Raw genomic sequence first — 18,508 nt, 5'->3', positions numbered from 1 at the left:
ATTAGCATCGAATAGCCCCCGCGATATGCAACTTTTCAGGGAAGTTAGGAACAAATATACACAGGCAGTTAGAAAAGCAAAGGCTAGCTTTTTCAAACAGAAATTTGCATCCTGTAGTACTAACTCAAAAAAGTTCTGGGATACTGTAAAGTCCATGGAGAATAAGAGCACCTCCTCCCAGCTGCCCACTGCTCTGAGGCTAGGAAACACTTACCACTGATAAATCCACTGTAATTGAGAATTTCAATAAACATTTCTCTACGGCTGGCCATGCTTTCCACGTGGCTACCCCTACCCCGGTCAACTGCCCGGCACCCTCTGCAGCAACCCGCCAAAGCCCCCACCATTTCTCCTTCATCCAAATCCAGATAGCCGATGTTCTGAAAGAGCTGCAAAATCTGGACCCATACAAATCAGCCGGGCTAGACAATCTGGACCCTCTCTTTCTAAAATGATCTGCTGAAATTGTTGCAACCCCTATTACTAGCCTGTTCAACCTCTCTTTCGTATCGTCTGAGATTCACAAAGATTGGAAAGCTGCCGCGGTCATCCCCCTCTTCAAAGGGGGTGACACTCTAGACCCAAACTGCTATAGACCTGTATCTATCCTACCCTGTCTTTCTAAGGTCTTCAAAAGCCAAGTTAACAAACAGATCACCGACCATTTGGAATCCCACCGTACCTTCTCCGCTATGCAATCTGGTTTCAGAGCTGGTCATGGGTGCACCTCAGCCACGCTCAAGGTCCTAAACGATATCATAACCGCCATCGATAAGAGACAATACTGTACAGCCGTATTCATCGACCTGGCCAAGGCTTTCGACTCTGTCAAACACCACATTCTTATTGGCAGACTCGACAGTCTAGGTTTCTCAAATGATTGCCTCGACTGGTTTACCAACTACTTCTCTGATAGAGTTCAGTGTGTCAAATCGGAGGGCCTGTTGTCCGGACCTCTGGCAGTCTCTATGGGTGTGCCACAGGGCTCAATTCTCGGGCCGACTCTCTTCTCTGTATACATCAATGATGTTGCTCTTGCTGCTGGTGATTCTCTGATCCACCTCTACGCAGACGACACCATTCTGTATACTTCTGGCCCCTCTTTGGAAACTGTGTTAACTAACCTCCAGATGAGCTTCAATGCCATACAACTCTCCTTCCGTGGCCTCCAACTGCTCTTAAACACAGGTAAAACTAAATGCATGCTATTCAATCGATCACTGTCCGCACCTGCTCGCCCGTCCAGCATCACTACTCTGGACGGCTCTGACTTAGAATACGTGGACAACTACAAATACCTGGATGTCTGGTTAGACTGTAAATTCTCCTTCCAGACTCACATTAAGCATCTCCAATCCAAAATTAAATCTAGAATCGGCTTCCTATTTCGCAACAAAGCATCCTTCACTCATGCTGCCAAACATATCCTCGTAAAACTGACCATCCTACCGATCCTCGACTTTGGTTATGTCATCTATAAAATAGCCTTCAACACTCTACTCAACAAACTGGATGCAGTCTATCACAGTGCCATCCATTTTGTCACCAAAGCCCCATACACTACCCACCATTGCGACCTGTACGCTCTCGTTGGTTGGCCCTCGCTTCATACTCGTCGCCAAACCCACTGGCTACAGGCTATCTACAAGTCTCTGCTAGGTAAAGCCCCGCCTTGTCTCAGCTCACTGGTCACCATAGCAGCACCCACTCGTAGCACGCGCTCCAGCAGGTATATCTCACTGGTCACCCCCAAAGCCAATTCCTCCTTTGGTCGTCTTTCCTTCCAGTTGTCTGCTGCCAATGACTGGAACGAACTGCAAAAATCTCTGAAGCTGGAGACTCATATCTCCCTCACTAACTTTAAGCACCAGCTGTCAGAGCAGCTCACAGATCACTGCACCTGTACATAGCCCATCTGTAAACAGCCCATCTATCTACCTACCTCATCCCCATACTGTATTTATTTATCTTGCTCCTTTGCACCCCAGTATCTCTACTTGCACATTCATCTTCTGCACATCTACCATTCCAGTGTTTAATTGCTATATTGTAATTACTTCGCCACCATGGCCAATTTATTGCCTTAACTTACCTCATTTGCACTCACTGTATATAGACCTTTTGTTTTCTTTTGTTCTACTGTATGTTTGTTTATTCCATGTGTAACTCTGTTGTTGTATGTGTCGAATTGCTACGCTTTATCTTGGCCAGGTAGCAGTTGCAAATGAGAACTTGTTCTCAACTAGCCTACATGGTTAAATAAAGGTGAAATAAAATAAAAAATGTCCTCTAGCATAACAGGAACACAACACAGTAGTCGTCCCTCTGAATTCCAGAGTGAAATACACAGGACTGTAGTTGAAAATTAGCCGGCTGGCTTAAACTGTCCCTTTAAATGTTGATTCATGTGTACTGTCCCTGTAAAACTAACTGGAATAAAGTGAAGGCATTCCGGCAGGTAGCCGAGTGGTTAGGGCATTGGACCAGTAACCAAAAGGTTGCTGGATCGAATCCCCGAGCTGACAAGGTAAAAAGAAATGTGTCGTTCTGACAGAGCAAGGCAGTTAACCCACTGTTCCCCACACCTCTGTGATTCAGAGGGTTAAATGTGGAAGACACATTTCAGTTGAAGGCATTCAGTTGTACAACTGACTAGGTATCCCCCTTTCCATAATAGTAGTTTTAACATCTCCTTGACCACAACACAGCAGAAGCACACAAGGCCATCGTGCTAGCCTACTACAGCCAATCAGCCCAATACTGCAGGCCTTGTCCAGCACAAGACTCACATGTGGCTCAGTCGGCTTGCAAAGCCAAGAGTTGTGGGTTCGATTCCCACTAGGGCCACTTACACGTAAAAATGCACGCATGACTAAGTCGCTTTGGATTAAAGAGTCTGTTAAATGGCATATATTAATATATTATATTATACACTGAGTGTACAAAACATTAGGACATAGACCAGATGAATCCAGGTGAAAGCTGTGATCCCTTACTGATGTCAGTTGTTAAATTCACTTCAATCAGTGTAGATGAAGGGGAGGAGACAGGTTAAAAAAGGATTTTTAAGCCTTGAGACAAATGAGACATGGATTGTGTATGTGTGTCATTCAGGGGTGAACAGGCAAGACAAAAGTGCCTTTGAACGGGGTATAGTAGGAGCCATCCAGCCAACTTGACACAACCGTGAGAACCATTGGAGTCAACATGGTCCAGCATCCCTGTGGAACGCTTTCAACACCTCGTAGAGTCCACATCCCGACGTATTGAGGCTGTTCTGAAGGCAGAAGGGGGTGCAAGTCAATATTAGGAAGGTGTTCCTAATGTTTTGTACACTCAGTGTAGTCAGCTATTCACACATCTGCATATAGGTGGCTATTCTCCATGGTAACGGATAGTGTAGTTTATACAGATTCTATTCTCCATGGTAATGGATAGTGTAGTTTATACAGATTCTATTCTCCATGGTAACGGATAGTGTAGTTTATATAGATTCTATTCTCCATGGTAACGGATAGTGTAGTTTATATAGATTCTATTCTCCATGGTAACGGATAGTGTAGTTTATACAGATTCTATTCTCCATGGTAACGGATAGTGTGGTTTATACAGATTCTATTCTCCATGGTAACGGATAGTGTAGTTTATACAGATTCTATTCTCCATGGTAACGGATAGTGTAGTTTATACAGATTCTATTCTCCATGGTAATGGATAGTGTAGTTTATACAGATTCTATTCTCCATGGTAATGGATAGTGTAGTTTATACAGATTCTATTCTCCATGGTAATGGATAGTGTAGTTTATATAGATTCTATTCTCCATGGTAATAGATAGTGTAGTTTATATAGATTCTATTCTCCATGGTAATGGATAGTGTAGTTTATATAGATTCTATTCTCCATGGTAATAGATAGTGTAGTTTATATAGATTCTATTCTCCATGGTAATGGATAGTGTAGTTTATATAGATTCTATTCTCCATGGTAATGGATAGTGTAGTTTATATAGATTCTATAATTCAATGGTAATGGAGTGTAGTTTCTATAGATTCTATATAAAGGGGCAATATTAGAAAGGTGTTCTTAATGTTTTGTCCAGTCAGTGTATATACATATTATCCAGAGCACTGATGCAGGTAGCCTAGTGGTTAGAGTGTTGGACTTGTAACCGAAAGGTTGCAAGATCGAATCCCCGAGTTGACAAGGTAAAAATCTGTCGTTCTGCCCCTGAACAAGGCAGTTAACCCACTGTTCCTAGGCTGTCATTGTAAATAAGAATTTGTTCTCAACTGACTTGCCTAGTTAAATAAAAGGTTAAGAAAATTGAGAGAAAAAAATCCCAACTCCAGAATGGCTGTCCTTCTACAACAGGACAAGGCCACTCTGTGTGCTCAATTCATAATCAGGAAAATATGCTCCAGGGCAATGGCCAGCATTTTCCCTCATCACTACAGTCTCTGAAGTGATCTTCTTTAATCTAATGGTACCATTTCTTTGCTCATCAATGCCTTCAAAATATTCTGTGTAAAGCTGACAAGCGACTAAGCAGAAACCATTAGACATTGTAAGAATATGAAGATGTATGATGATCAGGTTTGGCGGTAAACGTGACCCTGAGTCGAGCTACAGTATCTTATTACCCACTGGAATGCTCTCACATATCAGCATTCATATTCCACTACTTATTCCAAGTCATTTGCCTAGAGGGAAACAGCTGGTGAGAGAGGGGAGCGATGAGAAGGGGGAAAGGTGGAGAGGGCATGGCAGCTGAGCAGGCGGCAAATTCACCACACGGATGGACGGACTTATGGAGTGAGGAGAGCACATGGGGACGATAGTGCGGGAGAGAGAGGGGGGAGGAAGAGAGAGCAACAGAGCGAGAGAGCGAAGCACAGGGGATGAGAAAGACAGGGAGCGACAGAATGAGGGAGAGAGCGTGTGACAGAGAGCGAGGAGACAAGAGGACACTAACATAAGGTAAGCAGCACCATGATAAAAAATGGCAGTGAAAGACAAACAAGGTACTGCATAGCCTATGACAGGGATATTCAACTCTGACCCTACGAGGTCCGGAGCACATTGATTTTATGTTCTTCCTGATAATTAAAATTGTACCCACCTGGTGTCCCGGGTCTAAAATCAGTCCCTGATTAGAGGGGAACCATTTTTTTTAAACGCAGTGGAACTGGCATCAATGCCCAGAGTAGAGTTTGAGGGCATATATGATGCTATAGCTAGCTACTGTACTAACCAGCTAGCTCTGGATAAGAGCTCTGGATAAGAGCGTCTGCTAAATGACTTAAATGTAAATAAACAAGCCTTTTTTTTATACATTTCCACGGAAATTCCAAGAGAATGCAGAATTTCTTCTTTACTTAAAATAATCAGCTGAACCAATTTAGCCATCCCACAGATAGATATTCTGAAATACCTCCTAATGTGTGTGGAGAGACTTTAACCTCTGAGATCAGGTTCAATTAATAAATGAGTTTCAGTTTTAATAGGTCTGATGGAAATTCACCATCTTTTTGGTAGACATGGAAAGAAACAAGTGAGCTCATTGGTCTATCAGACTTGACATATCCCAGCCAGGGATGTGGGCACTCATTGGTCTATCAGACTTGACAGTAGGAAGTGAGATAGTGAGTCATGTGGGACATAGTCCAGTAGTACCTCCATCCCCCTATAGGGTCTCATGTTTCACCAACACAGCGTATTGTAGCGTAGCAGATATAACCAATAGCAACATGTCCTCAATTCTTCAGTACAACAGTATCCAAGACAAACACTTTCCAATTTACACTCGTATGCAACACAACACACCTATGCAAACACACTTGAAGAAATGTTCTCCTGCCATGTTCTGCTGTCAGGCCTAGTATCTTCTCAACCACTCAATGACCTTGTCTGGAGACATTGTATGCATTTTGCCACAGCAGCATCCATGGCAAATGGTAAGTCCACCTTAGGGCATAGAACCACTGACTCCATTTTCCTATGTTGCCTAGGCTATTTATAAAAATACTCAACGTTGGGCTGAACTGTAGGTACTATAGGCAAATATGACCCACAGCTGGAAGTCATTTTTGAATATCTTCTGAACAAATCTGTCATCTCCTGTAACAATACCACAATGACACGATTCATATCATGTTTAATGACCTCATATCCTACAGCTTTAAAATCGTTTTAAAAACTCAGATTCACCTCGCCTGCTGAAATACAGCCTCAAACCGGATCTACAGTGTGTCTACAAAACCCATCAGCCTGGATCTACAAAACCTATCAGCCTGGATCTACAAAACCCATCAGCCTGGATCTACAAAACCCATCAGCCTGGATCTACAAAACCCATCAGCCTGGATCTACAAAACCCATCAGCCTGGATCTACAGTGTGTCTACAAACCCATCAGCCTGGAACTACAGTGTGTCAACAAAAAACCATCAGACTGGATCTACAGTGTGTCAACAAAACCATCAGCCTGGATCTACAGTGTGTCTACAAACCATCAGCCTGGATCTACAGTGTCTATAAATCATCAAACTGTGTCTATTGACACTTTAAAAAGGTGGAGTCAGCGATATGAAGTAGACGGACAAAGTAAACAGCATTCAGGTCAATTTACAACTAAGAGCGTTTGGAGTACAAGGCTTGTCTTCTCCTCTGTTTTGGTCCTGTCTCTACTACGTTGTACGAGCGTGAAGCGAACCCATGCACATGTGCAGATACTGTAGCTGTGTGAGAGCGAAGTACGATGCAAGACTGCTCACAGTAGATACTATTGGTTTAAAGGAACAGCCCGCAGGACAGTAGATACTATTGGTTTAAAGGAACAGCCCGCAGGACAGTAGATACTATTGGTTTAAAGGAACAGCCCGCAGGACAGTAGATACTATTGGTTTAAAGGAACAGCCCGCAGGACAGTAGATACTATTGGTTTAAAGGAACAGCCCGCAGGACAGTAGATACTATTGGTTTAAAGGAACAGCCCGCAGGACAGTAGATACTATTGGTTTAAAGGAACAGCCCGCAGGACAGTAGATACTATTGGTTTAAAGGAACAGCCCGCAGGACAGTAGATACTATTGGTTTAAAGGAACAGCCCGCAGGACAGTAGATACTATTGGTTTAAAGGAACAGCCCGCAGGACAGTAGATACTATTGGTTTAAAGGAACAGCCCGCAGGACAGTAGATACTATTGGTTTAAAGGAACAGCCCGCAGGACAGTAGATACTATTGGTTTAAAGTAACAGCCCGCAGGACAGTAGATACTATTGGTTTAAAGTAACAGCACGCAGGACAGTAGATACTATTGGTTTAAAGGAACAGCCGGAAGGCAACTGACAAGGGATTACATCCTATCCACCTTCTTCAGAGAAGACTGTAGCACTGTGCAGGGTTCAATATGATTGGCTTGGAGAATAGGTACATATGTGGAGATATATATATATGTGTGTGTGTGTGTGTGTGTGTGTGTGTGTGTGTGTGTGTGTGTGTGTGTGTGTGGTGTGTGTGTGTGTGTGTGTAGCGCCTTATGCTCAGCATCCGACCGTAAGGCGCTACAGAGGGTAGTGTGTACAGCCCAGTACATCACTGGGGCCAAGCTTCCTGCCATCCAGGACCTCTATATCAGGCGGTGTCAGAGGAAGGTCCAAGAAGTTGTCAAAGACTCCAGCCACCCTAGTCATACACTGTTCTCTCTGCTACCGCACGGCAAGTGGTACCGGAGCACCAAGTCTAGGTCCAAGAGGCTTCTAAACAGCTTCTACCCCCAAGCCATAAGACTCCTGAACATCTAATCAAATGGCTACCCAGACTATTTTTTACATTGACGACCCCCCATCCCATCCTGTTGTTTTTACACTGCTGCTACTCGCTGTTTACTATCTATGCATAGTCACTTCACCCCTACCTACATGTACAAATTACCTCCACTAACCTGTACCCCCGCACATTGACTCGGTACCGGTACTCCCTGTATATAGCCTCGTTATTGTTATTTTATACCTTTTTTATTAAATTTTCTTTTCTTAAAACTGCATTGTTGGTTAAGGGCTTGTAAGTAAGCATTTCAGGTCTACACCTGTTGTATTCAGCATTTCACTGTAAGGTCTACACCTGTTGTATTCGTCGCATGGGACAAATACAATTTTAGGTTATATATATATTTTTTATTTATTTAACTAGGCAAGTCAGTTAAGAACAAATTCTTATTTATAATGACGGCCTACCAGAAGGCCTTCTATTCTGCTGTTCTATTCTACTCGTTTACAGAGAAACGTGTTAAATGTGTGACAATCTCAATATTATCTAGTTGGGGAATAGCTAGTGTACAGAATTAAATAGCAATTTAATTATAGAATCTATATAAACTACACTACCCATTACCATGGAGAATAGAATCTATATAAACTACACTATCCATTACCATAGAGAGTAGAATCTATATAAACTACACTATCCATTACCATAGAGAGTAGAATCTATATAAACTACACTATCCATTACCATGGAGAATAGAATCTATATAAACTACACTATCCATTACCATAGAGAGTAGAATCTATATAAACTACACTATCCATTACCATGGAGAATAGAATCTATATAAACTACACTATCCATTACCATGGAGAATAGAATCTATATAAACTACACTATCCATTACCATGGAGAATAGAATCTATATAAACTACACTATCCATTACCATGGAGAATAGAATCTATATAAACTACACTATCCATTACCATGGAGAATAGAATCTATATAAACTACACTAGCCATTACCATAGAGAGTAGAATCTATATAAACTACACTATCCATTACCATGGAGAATAGAATCTATATAAACTACACTATCCGTTACCATGGAGAATAGAATCTATATAAACTACACTATCCGTTACCATGGAGAATAGAATCTATATAAACTACACTATCCGTTACCATGGAGAATAGCCACCTATACGCAGACGTGTGAATAGCTGCCTACACTGAGTGTACAAAACATTAGGAACCCCTTCCTAATATTGACTTGCACCCTCTTTTACCTTAACCCAATTACGTCGGGACATGGACTCTACGAGGTGTCGAAAGCGTTCGACAGGGATGCTGGCCCATGTGGACTCCAATGCTTCCCACAGTTGTGTCAAATTGGCGTTGCAGTTCTTGACATACTCAGACCGGTGTGCCTGGCACCTACTACCATACCCTGTTCAAAGGCACTTCAATCTTGACTTGCCCATTCACCCTCAATGGCACACGTCTCAATTGTCGGCAAGGATTAAAAATCCTTCTTTAACCTGTCTCCTCCCCTTCATCTACACTGATTTGAAGTGGATTTAACAAGTGACATCAATAAGTGATCATAGCTTTCACCTGGATTCACCTGGTCAGTCTGTCACGGAAAGAACATAATGTTTTGTCCACTCAGTGTATACCAGATACGCAGGCATATGAATGAGAAGACCATAAACACACATCCGATCAAGGCTTGACCCCTGAACACTCATCAATCATTGAAACGCAAAGCAACGCTACCACATCAGTCACTGTCACGGCAACAGTAACCATGGGAGAGTAGAGGGCTCTGGAGCGACCTGCCAATCAACTGGCTCTAAAAACAGGACCATCATCCACTGCTAGCTAAATGACATTCAGATGTGACACTGTGTGGGGTGTACCCCCCCCCCCCCCCAACAACAACAGAACGGGGTGGGGCGTACCCCCCCCCCCAACAACAACAGAACGGTGTAGGGCGTACCCCCCCAACAACAGAACAGTGTGGGGCGTACCCCCCCCCCCCCCAACAACAACAGAACGGTGTGGGGCGTACCCCCCCAACAACAGAACAGTGTGGGGCGTACCCCCCCCCCCAACAACAGAACGGTGTGGGCGTATACTGGTCATAAAAAATATTAATACGACTAGACCGCTGATTGGCCAGCTCATCCTCCTCTAGACCGCTGATTGGCCAGCTCATCCTCCTCAGGAGTATGACATCATACTCTGAGGAAATAGAAAGCATTTTTTAAACAGTCTGTTTGAGATACAAGTTTGAGGCGGGGTTTTTTTTAAGTGTTTTTTTCTCCAAATACTGAATTTGATGGTAAAAGTTAAATAAAACACCTAAAATGTAAATTATCTATACATTTCAGCTGTTTCAAAAACGGGACAATTCTGTTTACATCCGACGGCTCGGGGGGGGTGTGTGACTCTCGAGCAAGTCTTGCCCACTACCTCTGGAGGTAGCATACGAGACCTGAGAATTCACATCTCATACACTTCTTTAGATTACAGTAATATATGTTAAGTCTCTTTACCCCGACCCTATCGACCGCCAGTCTCTTTACCCCGACCCTATCGACCGCCAGTCTCTTTACCCCGACCCTATCGACCGCCAGTCTCTTTACCCCGACCCTATCGACCGCCAGTCTCTTTACCCCGACCCTATCGACCGCCAGTCTCTTTACCCCGACCCTATCGACCGCCAGTCTCTTTACCCCGACCCTATCGACCACCAGTCTCTTTACCCCGACCCTATCGACCGCCAGTCTCAGTCTCTTATCTGGCACTAATCCAGATCATTTTAGCTTCAGAATCAGAGGTAAATGTAAATTAAATTAACTCAAGCCTGAATGGATTATTTTCCAGGAAGAGGAGCCTGACCTCTGCCCCTGTTGACCCACTCCCTCAAGGCCCCTGATAACTAGGTTCTACCACTAATAGTGTACTGGTCCTGTTTGATTTCAATAAGGAAATTAGAAAAGGTGACATGATATCAATCATTAGAAGCATCCTCACATTCAATCCAACATTTATTTTCCTTCACCTGATGTTCGCTGCCATTTTAGGGCTGACGTGCGGCTCGATTTTGACGTGACATAAATAGAGGGGCCCAGATGGTGTATGGCAAGATTCAATGATTTGCCTTCCTGACTCGTCCCGCAGAGAACCCCACTTTTAGACAGAGCTGTATCAGTGTTGAGGGGCTGTTTATTCGGCGCCAACATCACTCCCCTGCCACACATTAGAATGGACTGTAGGGTGATCTACTTCTGAACAAAGCCCTACGGAATAGCTTACCATTTTGGATGCAACCATAAACAGTCCCATGGATGGATGTTAAGAAGGCTGATAAATCCATGTTTGTAGTCTACTCCCCTGCCACGCGTTAGCACCGAGTTCTAAGGAGCTCTTTTATAAAAGACAGCTGAGTCAATAGGGAGGAAGCCCAGGTTAAAGAAGTTTTATTATTTTTTCAACCAAATCGACATTTTTTGAGATCGACGTTATATATTCCCTTTTGTGCGACGTTTCCCCTATCCAGCTGTTCCATTCTCTGTGAAGCCTGCTGCTACATGTAACTGCCAAAATAATGGAAACACCAACAAAGTGTCTTAATAGGGTGTTGGGCAACGAGGAGCTGCCAAAACAGCTTCATTGCGCCTTGGCATAGATTCTAAGTGTATTGAAAGGACCCCATGCTTTCAATATACTTTGCATTCCTCATTTATACAAGTGTTTCCTTTATTTTGGGAGTTACCTGGAAAGCTTACCAGGTAGTTTCGCCATGGAAAAAAAGCTCAGGCCAGGATATAGCTGGGTAAACATGCACACTAAGCTAATTCAGGACACAGATGATAGTTTTTATGCCCCTGATATCAGGAGCTGGCGGCTAAAAAAAGTTTGATTAAACAATTCAGAAACTTAAACAAATTCATCAGATGACAAATATTTAAGGAAAGCAAATTGATATACAATCCCGAAATCAGCAGTAACTGTCAATAGTAAAACAAAAACGTTAAAATGATGTTTGAGTGAACTCTGAATACAGAAAATGAATGGCGAAGTCGCGACCAGACACGGTCCACTCCTCACCACTATTTCATGTGTCTCAAGTCCTGCGTCACCATACTGAGAGCTTTGTCCTTTCTAAAAAGGACCTTATTTGGGTGTTTTTGGAGCCTTTGTTGATGTTTTTCAGGGGCCCATAGTACACAATAAGGAAGTTATGTTTAGAGTAAGTTTCTCAAAAACAAGTGGAAAAACAAAAAAGGAGTCCTGTTCTTTTTCAATTACTACCATGCGTATGCATTTCTTCTTTAAGAAACATTTAAATGTATCCCTATCCACTTTGGCCAATTCCCATAACTTTAAAAGGGTTCACTGATGTGGGTCATACAACGGAAAGTATTTTTTGTAATGTTAGGACAGAGAATAGCTGGGACTGGGCTGAGCGGAAGAGACCAGAGGTGGCAGAACGGAGTGCTCGGGTTGGGATGTAGGGTTTGATCACAACGCCAGGACAGCGGAGTCAATCACCACCTTCCAGAGACACCTGAAACCCCACCTCTTTAAGGAATACCTGGGATAGGATAAAGTAATCCTGGTTTGGGATGAGTTGGACCGCAGAGTGAAGGAAAAGCAGCCAACAAGTCCTCAGCATATGTGGGAACTCCTTCAAGACTGTTGGAAAAGCATTCCAGGTGAAGCTGGTTGAGTGAATGCCAAGAGTGTGCAAAGCTGTCATCAAGGCAAAGGGTGGCTACTTTGAAGAATCTAAAATCTATTTTGATTTGTTAAACAATGTTTTGCTTACGACATGATTCCATGAGTGTCATTTCAAAGTTTATGTCTTTACTATTATTCTACAAAGTAGAAAATAGTAAAAATGAATTAAAACCCTGGAATGAGTAGGTGTGTCAGTACTGTATATTTATTAATTGTTTGCTCAGAAAACGTGGAGGCTAAAGAAAACATTTGCCTGCGGGCTGCCAGTTGGGGAAACCTGTTGTAGAGCATGAACCTACAGGAGTGAGTCACTGCTTTGATGTTTGCATAGAATGACAGGGTGTTGTCCAGGGTCACGCCAAGGCTCTTTGCATTCTGGGAGAGGGACACCATGGAGTTGTCAACCATGATGGAGGTCTTGGAGCGGGCAGGCCTTCCACGGGAGGAAGAGACGCTCTGTCTTGTTGAGCTTGAGGTGGTGGGTCGACATCCAAGCTGAGATATCTGCCAGGCACGCAGAGATGCGTGTCGCCACCTGGGTGTCAGAAAGGGGGGAGGAGAAAAGTACTGTCATGTCAACCGCATAGCAGTGATAGGAGAGATCATGTGAGGATATGACGGAGCTGAGTGACTTGGTGTATAGAGAGAAGAGGGCCTAGAACCGAGCCCTGGGGGGCACCAGTAGTGAGAGTACGTGGTGCAGACACAGATCCTCTCCACGTCGCCTGGTAGGCACGGCCTGCCAGGTAGGGTGCAGAGTGCGCTGAGCCTGAGACTCCCAGCCCTGAGAGGGTGGAGAGGAGAATCTGATGGTTCACAGTGTCAAAGGCAGCAGCTAGATCTAGGAGGATGAGGACAGAGGAGAGAGAGTCAGCTTTGGCAGTGTGGAGAGCCTCCGTGACACAGAGGAGCAGTCTCAGTTCAGTGACCCGTCTTAAAGCCTGTCTGGTTAGGTTTCTTGAAGAGGGGAGCAACTCTGGTAAATGTTATGGGTTAAATTTCAGGTTTTAGTGCCACGTGCACAAGTACAGTGAAATGCCTTTCTTGCAAACTCTCACCCCAACAATTCGGTTATCAATGTAGCACTACAAATAACATAAAGTAGAACAAAAACACTGGAGAAATTAAAATATGAAATAAGAGCATGACCATATAAAATATACTTCCTTGCATATTCTACATCTTAACATCCCAAAGAGTCTAAAGAACAAGCTTTGACCTAATGCAGTAGTAGGTGTGCTCGGAATGCTCCAACAAAAGATATTCAGCAACTATTGGAAAGACAAAGGAAGTTTGCAACAACAACAAAAATGCTCTATTGATAAAACCAGCATGTCGTTCTGCCCCTGAACAAGGCAGTTAACCCACTGTTCCTAGGACTGTCATTGGAAATAAGAATTTGTTCGTAACTGACTTGCCTGGTTAAATAAAAAGGTTAAATAAAATAAACATATATTCAACTAAACATCATGTAGGCTTAGTAGTAGTTTAATGTATGGTCTCACAATGGAAACTTGGTTTACGGTCGTTTAAAAAGACATGACAACATTGAATCTTAAGCACTACATTGACTAGCTAAGTGACTAACTCCATGGCAACATGAGGTTTACAGCCCCAAGAGTATATGATGGTTGGAGTTCCCGTCATTCAGGGAGGAGAATTAAAAACACAACAGCAGCCTCGCTGTCACAGCCCTGACAGGACACACAGTCGTCACACACCGACAGCATTATGCTAGAGCCCACACACACACACACAACTTTATGTTAGGCCTACACACACACACACACACACACACACACACACCACCACACACACACACACACACACACAGCCTTATGCTACACACATAGCTTTATGCTAGCTAGCTGGGGCCACACACACACCGACAGCATTATGCTAGAGCCCACACACACATAACTTTATGTTAGGCCTACACACACACACACAGCCTTACGCTACACACATAGCTTTATGTTAGGCCTACACACAGACACAGCCTTATGCTACACACATAGCTTTATGTTAGGCCTACACACACACACACAGCCTAATGCTACACACAACTTTATGTTAGGCCTACACACACACACAGCCTTATGCTACACACATAGCTTTATGCTAGCTAGCTGGGGCCACACACACACAGACAGCGTTACACTAGCTAGGTCTGTGCTGTGACAGCCACACATCGATGGCCCAGCCAGACAACATGACAGGTAAACATCCTCATAAAGCTGACTGATGTCAAATAAAAAAAGTCATTTTAAAAAAACAGCTATGTGACGTCAGCATGTCTATGTCCCAAATGAAGCTATATAGTGCACTATTGGGGACCAGGGCCCATAGGGGCACTAGTTTTAGAGGGGAGGAGAGTCTTTGCGCAGTATGGGGAAACGTTTTCTAGTGCAATAGTTCACAGCAGGGACAGAGAGCTGAAGGCTAGTAGTGTGAGGCGCAGTAAAATGAAGGGACCAGCCAGCAGTAATCTGACTTGAGATGAAGGGACCAGCCAGCAGTAATCTGACCTGAGATGAAGGGACCAGCCAGCAGTAATCTGACCTGAGATGAAGGGACCAGCCAGCAGTAATCTGACCTGAGATGAAGGGACCAGCCAGCAGTAATCTGACCTGAGATGAAGGGACCAGCCAGCAGTAATCTGACCTGAGATGAAGGGACCAGCCAGCAGTAATCTGACCTGAGATGAAGGGACCAGCCAGCAGTAATCTGACCTGAGATGAAGGGACCAGCCAGCAGTAATCTGACCTGAGATGAAGGGACCAGCCAGCAGTAATCTGACCTGAGATGAAGGGACCAGCCACCAGTAAGTCTGACCTGAGATGAAGGGACCAGCCAGCAGTAATCTGACCTGAGATGTGAGGCCATGGGCGTAGGTAGAGAGAGATAGCCTGTGGCCCTCATTTTCAATTGTCTGATCTCCCATGGGCGTGTGTGTGTGTGTAAGATAGAAGCGCATACAGCATTTAACATTTAACATTTAAGTCATTTAGCAGACGCTCTTATCCAGAGCGACTTACAAATTGGACAGCAGTTTCTGAGTTAATATAGAAATCCTGTATAAGGTCTAGCCCTGGCCTAAACTAGCCTATATCATCCACACATATAAACTTTAGTTCCTCCCCTCCCTCCGCCTCCCCTCCCCCCGCCTCCCCTCCCCCCGCCTCAGGCACAGCGGAGAATTCTAAACCACACAGCAACAGTCCAGCTCCTGGATTTCCCTCAACTCTCCACAGAGAAATACTGGAGCCATGATGACTTCACTTCCTCATTCCACTGTGTTTCTCTCTGTCTCCCTCTTTCTTCTCTTCTCTCCCTCATCTGGTTGTTACACCACACACACACTCACTAGGGGGAATTGATAATTACATCACCCAAGTATCGATTTGTAAAATGTAAAATGTAAAATATATATATATATATATATATAATATTTTTTTTGTGCTAGGTAGTGTTAGCTAGCGCTAGTCATCTGTACCTGCGCCAAACCTCCAGTATAATTCATCCTATAGCTTGTTCTCCATCTTCTTTTTAAATAGTGATCCAACATGTTTTCAGCACTTTTATTTCCACGACTGACCAGGACAAACGTTCACATGCTCCCTCTTGTCTTTCTGCAGCAGACATATAGTAAGCAATAGGTTCGGAACATTAAAATCTCAAAATCGAATCGCAATACAAATAGAATTGAGAAAAATCACAATACATATTATCGTCACCTTAGTGATAATATTGTATCGTGAGGTCCCTGGCAACTCCCAGCCCTACAACACACGCGTGTGCACTCATTACACACACACACACACACAGACACATTACACACACTGTGGACTGGCTTGGATGTAATTTACTGCACCATAGTGAAGTATGGACAAGACCTAGTAAACACAATTCTATTTCTGCCAGTATGGAAGCATCCCAGTGTGACCTGTCTGTGTGCAGACATTACAATCACATTAATGTGATTTGTGGATTTAAATAAACTATTTGAAATGTGTGAGTGTGCCTGCATGCTTTGTGTGTGTGTGTGTGTGTGTGTGTGTGTGTGTGTGTGTGTGTGTGTGTGTGTGTGTGTGTGAGACAGTGTTTTATTTATTTTATTCTTCACTGCCTGTAGTTCCCCTCACGCTTATATGGAGGCGCACGGCTCACCACATGCCAAGACGAGGAGTTCCATTCTGCCGCACTGTCACCCCGCTAGCCCACTACTGCAGAGACGCACCGCGTCTATACCGTTAACATACACGGTACAGGCGCGGAGAGGGGACCAAGGAGCATTCGCGCTCATCAATTGACAAGGTAAACAACACCTTGGACCAAAGTCTATCGGAAAAATCTATAGAATGGCGAGCATTGGGTAAACCACGTCACCAGTGAAGGATATAAAGGGAGGTGTAGTCCATGTCCGTCGGTATCAAACCGGGGACGGTGTCCCATATTAAATGGACAGCTGTTCGCACTTCGTCAACATTGAAGTTGAGAGGCTTGAGCCCACTGTTGCGTTCAAGATGATCCCATGTAACAAAAACACACCCACGACGGGTCTAGCTAGATACAAACCGTTGATATGGTTAAGATGTATACAGAGAAAATAGCCACACTGAGCTTGGGACATTTGACATTAATGTACATTGCCATAGACGTCGGGCCAGTGGTCGACAGAGTTTACCAGTCCCTAAAAACTGCATTGCTACTGTCAAAAGCGCCTGCGGCCACAAGGTGATTGACTGACCCCGGTTTTTAAACAGTTGTAGCAAAATACTAAGACAACTACTATTACAGCAAACCTTAACAGAGCTTAACTCCAACCAATATCAAGGAAGACACGGAAGAAAACTATTAACGACGCTGGTTAGCGTTACTTCCTTAGCAAGACCCGTCATCAAGCTACAGTCAGAACAGCCCACCGTCACCGCTTCATATCCTCGTTCGCTGCCCTACCTTGTCCCACATCTCTCCGCACCCGGGTCCCGACGACTTACCGATCTTATATGCTGGTGGTGCCGCTGTGATGAGAGAGCGAGTGCGGGGAGCCCGGTGGATACAGCTCCGCTGCTCCTGGTCAAGAGGAGCACTGTTCTACACACTTTCGCAGCCATCTCTGTAGTGAAAAATCCTCGCTGGGATGTCGACTGCTGCAGGCGGACCAAGAGAGAGACGGTGGCAGGCAGGGAGGGGGAGCAGAGTAGGCGGACTGCGGGGCTGGGCTTGCGTTTCACACCACACACCCCGACGCGACGCGGCAAGGCATTTCACAACAGAGGTGGGGTTCAACTCACCGAACAATAACTTTCCCTATATCTCAATGAAAGCCCTGGTCGATTTAGGAAGTGCCGTTTAATGTCTGTCATTCCATTCGATGCGAAATGAAAATCATCGTGACCTACAAAAGCACAATATTAAAGAAATGAATGCGGGTGTAAATCCACAACGTTGCCAATTATGGACGATTCGACCAATCAGAGGATGCAGAACGGTCCATTGAAGTATACAGGAAGAGATCCCAGCCACAAGCAGAGCCACCACAAAGTCTGTGTTGTTGTCAAACTGCACCTCTTGGATTCTCACCTGAGATATTATCCACCTTCACACAGCAGGCCGATGCTATTAGCTAGACTGAGGCTGTTTGAGTATATAATTGCACTTTAGTAAGTAGGCTACTGTGTACTTTCTGACTGAAGCCTAATGGAAAACAGTGATAGAATGCTACAAGTTAGGTTACTAATAAGCAAAGCAGGAGTCAGATATGTATTTATTCAAACAGGATTCCCCCTTTGTCGTATTTTATTGCCTGATTTCATTTGGACTTGAGTTGCAATGCATGTGTAGTGTCAACTTGGTCTCAGAGCATTTCCAAATCTGTATGTAAATCCAAGGTACTCCTTTTCAGTATGATATGTTACGTATGGTATGTATTAGTTTGTGGATGTCCATCATCCATTTCGTATGATATGTTACAAATTACAACG

At 44.0% G+C, this 18,508-nt stretch overlaps 1 protein-coding gene across 2 annotated transcripts in view; it reads right to left on the bottom strand.

Moving 5' to 3' along the window:
• Positions 1 to 17,911, bottom strand: part of mcu (mitochondrial calcium uniporter) — a 183,580-nt gene extending 165,669 nt beyond the window's left edge. Inside the window, exon 1 of one of the 2 annotated variants that reach the window (XM_045702319.2) lies at positions 17,522 to 17,911. In XM_045702319.2, coding sequence (XP_045558275.1) covers positions 17,522 to 17,638 — 117 coding nt within the window. In that variant the 5' untranslated portion in view covers positions 17,639 to 17,911. The remainder of the gene's footprint in view (positions 1 to 17,521) is intronic. The other variant, XM_045702320.2, reaches the window with a different exon arrangement.
• Positions 17,912 to 18,508: the final 597 nt, after the last annotated feature.

Source organism: Salmo salar, chromosome 19, assembly GCF_965601325.2.
Source record: "Salmo salar chromosome 19, fSalSal1, whole genome shotgun sequence".
In the NCBI taxonomy this organism is placed as follows: Eukaryota; Metazoa; Chordata; class Actinopteri; order Salmoniformes; family Salmonidae; genus Salmo; species Salmo salar.
This window is presented reverse-complemented; position numbering and strand designations above follow the sequence as displayed.